Source organism: Eschrichtius robustus, chromosome 7, assembly GCF_028021215.1.
Source record: "Eschrichtius robustus isolate mEscRob2 chromosome 7, mEscRob2.pri, whole genome shotgun sequence".
Classification (NCBI taxonomy): Eukaryota; Metazoa; Chordata; class Mammalia; order Artiodactyla; family Eschrichtiidae; genus Eschrichtius; species Eschrichtius robustus.
In genome coordinates this window covers 111,833,135-111,837,876 of record NC_090830.1, presented here as the reverse complement: position 1 = coordinate 111,837,876, position 4,742 = coordinate 111,833,135, and the positions used below count along the sequence as shown (strand labels likewise).

Here is a 4,742-nt window from a genome sequence, read left to right as displayed (position 1 = left end):
GCCGGAGGAGGTAAGGCTGTCGCTTCAGGCTCAGGCCGGGGGAGAGGTGCCTAGAGGCACCAACTCCCCCCCTCCACCCCTCGGTTGGGGAAGGCTGTGTCCTCTGACTGGCCTCCTCTCCCAACCCCTGGGATCCCCCACCCCTGTGTCCTGTGTTGCCTCACCCAGGGCTGCAGAGCCTCCTTGGACCTCCCGCGGGCCAACCCGAGGGCTGCAGATTCCTTCTCCCCAGGCGCGTTGTCCAAGGCCGTGGGTGAGGGGCAAATGGATCTAGGGGTAGGGGCGCTGGGTCCTTGATCTCAGCTCGGCAAAGTCCTCTCTGGGCGGCGACGAGGCCCACCCAGGCTCCTGGTCTTACCTGGCCCGCGCGGCGGCTGCATACCTCCCGGGATGGTCTCCTGTCGCCCTTCTCCGGCGCCAAATCCCGGGTTGGAGAGCCTGAGACCTCCGGGCCAGCGCTGCCATCACAGCCAGGCCGGCGGGAGGCGGGTACGCCGGGAGCGCGGCTCACAGTTTGGGGTGGGGGCGGCGGCTTTTCAGTCGCGGGTGTTTCGGGTGCAATAAAGGAGCCGCTAATGTAATTTACAAACAGCTCGGGCCGAGTGCGGCGCAGCGCCGGGACTGACAGGCGCATTAGGCAGGCTAATTCCAGCCGGCTCCTCCTACCCCAGTCCCGCTAATTAATGAGCTTCCCAACTTAGAGCTGCCTGCATTGGACAGACAGAGAGTGAAAGAGAAGACGAGGGAGAGGGAGAGAAGGAGAGAGACGGGGGGAGCAGAGAAGAGAGAGGGAGGGAGAGAGGGAGAGGGAGAGAGGGAGAGAGAGAGAGAGGGAGAGAGAGAGGGAGGGAGAGAGGGAGAGAGAGAAGAGGAGGAGAGAGAACAGAGAGAAAGAAGAGAGGAGAAAGGGAGAAAGAGAGAGAGAAGTGCCGCTGCAGATAATTGATTACTCCTCGATCAAGGCTAACTTGTTAGCAATAGTCAATTGCCCCATCTCTCCGCCTCCCCTCGCAGTACGGGATCGGCGCCCTCGCCTCGGCTCTTCCAACTGCCGCCGCCAGGACCCGGGGCCAGGAGCCGCCGCGGAGCCACCTGACACCTTTAAATAGCACCGGGGCTGGCGAAACTGGAGCCCCGCGCGGCGCGCCCCGGCTCGCGCCCCGGATTGCTGGAAGCCCCGGCGGCGGCAGCGCCCGCGTCAGCGCCCTCCTCCTGGGGCCCCGTGCGGCTGTGCTCGCCTCTGCCGCTGCGCTAATCGGCCCCGAGCCCGGCCCGCGCGCTGCCGGGCGCGGCCTCCTTCCCGCCTGCCGCCCGCCCGCGCCTCCCGGCGCCCGAGCTGCCCGCGGGCTGGGTCCCCGAGGCCCGAGCCGCCCCGGCCGGGCCCCCAAACGAGGCCGAGATGACTTCCAAGGAGGACAGCAAGGCGGCGCCGGGGGAGGAGAGGCGGCGCAGCCCGCTGGACCACCTGCCTCCTCCTGCCAACTCCAACAAACCGCTGACGCCGTTCAGCATCGAGGACATCCTCAACAAGCCGTCTGTGCGGAGAAGTTACTCGCTGTGCGGGGCGGCGCACCTGCTGGCGGCCGCGGACAAGCACGCGCCGGGCGGCTTGCCCCTGGCGGGCCGCGCGCTGCTCTCACAGACCTCGCCGCTGTGCGCGCTGGAGGAGCTCGCCAGCAAGACTTTTAAGGGGCTGGAGGTCAGCGTCCTGCAGGCAGCCGAAGGTAGGCGCCGCCACTGGGTTCCCCGGCGCCCAGCACCAGGCTCCCGGCTCCATGTGTCCCACGCTCAGTGCTCTCTGCCTCTGCCCGCCCCCTTCCGCGCCGGCTGTCAGGGCCCTCCAGCCCAAGCCGCTGCCGCTGGGAGTGGAGATGCGTGGGACAGGACCCAAACCCTATTTCCTAGGGGCCTCTGGATAGGCCAGAGTCGAGTGACCGCGGAGGGGAGGCAGGAACCCAAGATATCTCTGCAGTCTGCCTGCTCTGCTTAACTCCCTCCCGTTCTCAGTGGGCTGGGTACTGCTAGCCCTGTTCCTGGGGTGGGGAATGGAGAGCCTTTGCTGGGACCTTTTGGGTAGGTGTAGAGCAGGGCTGATTGCGACGAGGTGGAGAGCCAACATTCACATCCAGGCAGGGCGTCCCTGTCTGGCTCTCATGTTCTAGCGACCTCAGGTCTTTCAAACCAACTCTCAGGTGAAGCGGCAGAGACCAAAACAATTTTTCCTAGGGACTTCCGGTAGACGAGAGATGGGGGAAGGGGGCTTGCCATAGCCTAGGCTTGCCCTAGTCCGGGTGGCCGAATCTAATCCTAGAAGGGAACAGCGGCAGACTGCAGGCCGGATGGGTCTAGGCGGGGTGAGTAAGGGCCGGGATGGGGTCTCCTCTCCTCTGGCGCAAGCATATACTTTGGTTTCCTCTCAGGCCGCGACGGGATGACCATCTTTGGGCAGCGGCAGACCCCCAAGAAGCGGCGAAAGTCGCGCACGGCCTTCACCAACCACCAGATTTACGAGTTGGAGAAGCGCTTCCTCTACCAGAAGTACCTGTCCCCCGCCGATCGCGACCAAATTGCGCAGCAGCTGGGCCTCACCAATGCTCAGGTCATCACCTGGTTCCAGAATCGGCGTGCCAAGCTCAAACGGGACCTGGAGGAGATGAAGGCCGACGTGGAGTCCGCCAAGAAACTGGGCCCCAGCGGGCAGATGGACATCGTGGCGCTGGCCGAACTCGAGCAGAACTCGGAGGCTGCGGGCGGCGGCGGCGGCGGCGGCTGCGGCAGGGCTAAGTCAAGGCCTGGCTCTCCGGCACTCCCCCCAGGCGCCCCGCAGGCCCCGGGCGCCGGGCCCCTGCAGCTCTCGCCCGCCTCCCCGCTCATGGACCAGCCGGCCAGCAGCCAGGACTGCTCGGAGGACGAGGAAGACGAAGAGATCGACGTGGACGATTGAGCGGCGCCCGGCATCTTCCGCAGCCCCGGGCTCCTAGCGCTCTTTGCCCGCCACCTCCCGGACAGGACCGCCGAGGGGAGCTGGGACCTCCTCTGCAACTCCCGCCTTCTCCCCTGTCCCTGGCCCGGACTCGGCTCCCAGCAGCCGCCTCTTCCCTCTCGAAGCAATAAACCCGGGCTGGCCGGCCGAGCCGGCCGCCGCGCGCGGCCTCCGTTGCCCCGGGAGCCCTCGCCGTGCAATTCTGTATGGCTTCTGTATAAATATTTAAACCTATATACCGGGTTCTTCCCACCGCAGCCTGACTTTTTTTCTTTCTTTTATTTTTTAAAATCTCGGAGATTTCCATGTTCTCAAAGCTCAGGCTGCCGGGTTTGCTGAGGGCGAGATAGAATCGAGGGTAATGAACACTTAACCTCGAGGTCTGGAGGAGGGGCCGCCCCGACTTTTTGATTTTTCTCTGCATGTGGCGAATGCACCGGCCCTCTCCCTCCTCACCTCCCTAGGCCTATTGCAGTTGACTTCTTTTATTTCCTTCTGCCTTTATTCCCCCCCCACATGGGAAGGGGCTGAGGGGGGCAACCGGGTCCTGACTTGCGAGTTTCAAATCGATGTTTTCTTCCCCCCCCGCCCCCACCCCCACCCCCACCCCCACCCCAGCGAGAGAAGTCTGTTTTCGATACCATTTCTGCCTCCTAATGCCCAGTAATGCTATTTTTAAGATTCCTCCCCACTCTCTCCCGGTTGCCTGGGACTGACTATTGGGGTCCGGGTCTTAGGGACAAAGCAGGGGGAAATCCAACAACCAACCAACCAACCAACGAAAACAGAACCCAAAGCCCAAGAATTATTTTTTACTCTTTTTAGAATTTTTTTGCATGTGACAGAGACTGAGAGGAGGCCGACCTAAGCCCTCGCGCCACCTCCTCCGCAGCTCTGGGTCTGTCTTGCCGTATCCAACGCCCTGCTCCTAGCTCGACTTGGCCAGACAAGGGTGCCTGGATGAGGGTGGGTCCCGCGTGCCACTCCCCTGCTCCTGCCCTGCCCTCTTCTCCCCGGACTGTACCCAAGGCCTCTTTCTCCGATAATAAAGTCTTTGCCATTTTACTAGAACCGGCGGTGACCGTGTCTGAACGAGTGGACCTTATTCAGTGAAGCCGCGTCAGGCTCGGTGTCTCGCCGCTGCTGGTCGCCGGCTGCCCAGGCCTTGGAGATTTGGAGGAGTTTCAGGGCAGGCGTGAGAATGAGGGGTGAGGGGGAAGCAGTGAGAGAGAGGAGGCGCTTCTTGCCCACAAACACGCGGCAGCTACCAAATGATGCGGGGGCGAGAGAAGCGGGCTTCGCCAGGTCCGGGTAAAAAGAGAGGCGTACGATGCTGGGAGAAAACGTGTGCGTACTTTGAGGGCGCCACGGGTGCAAAATTAATTTGTATGGGGCAAAGGCTGGGTGGGGGGGGGACTTGCCGTGGGGTTCGTGCATCCCAGCCGGGACCCAAGGGCATTCTTCTTGCGCTCCCCGGGACACCGGCCAAGCCTCGGGTGTGGTATAGCTCAGTCGGACCGCGGGCTGGAGCCTGAGGGCTCCCCAAGTTTCGGTTCGCCAGAGGGCCTCACCCTTGGGTGAGAGAGGAAAATGAGGCCAAAGGCACCAAGGGCAGGCTGAATTACTCACACGGGCACTGGAAGGTGTGAGCGCGAAGCGTCTGAGAGTTGGGGTGGATTTCTGGTAACGTTCACAAATTCTGGGCCCCGAACCCGGCTGGGGACAGAGACATCAATCTCCCAAGGACTCTGGGGGAGTC

At 63.1% G+C, this 4,742-nt stretch overlaps 1 protein-coding gene across 1 annotated transcript; it reads left to right on the top strand.

Annotated features, from left to right (window-relative positions):
- The first annotated feature begins 1,362 nt into the window (after positions 1 to 1,362).
- LBX1 (ladybird homeobox 1) lies at positions 1,363 to 3,230 on the top strand. Its single transcript, XM_068549022.1, has 2 exons — positions 1,363 to 1,724; positions 2,421 to 3,230. Exons 1-2 carry the CDS (start codon positions 1,400 to 1,402, stop codon positions 2,942 to 2,944), a joined length of 849 nt encoding a protein of 282 aa, XP_068405123.1. The 5' UTR covers positions 1,363 to 1,399; the 3' UTR covers positions 2,945 to 3,230.
- Positions 3,231 to 4,742: the final 1,512 nt, after the last annotated feature.

Coding starts and splice junctions, on each gene's coding strand:
- LBX1 (XM_068549022.1), top strand. CDS start 1,400: ATGACTTCCAAGGAGGACAGCAAGGCGGCGCCGGGGGAGGAGAGGCGG. Junction 1,725..2,420: donor CGTCCTGCAGGCAGCCGAAG/GTAGGCGCCGCC, acceptor GTTTCCTCTCAG/GCCGCGACGGGATGACCATC.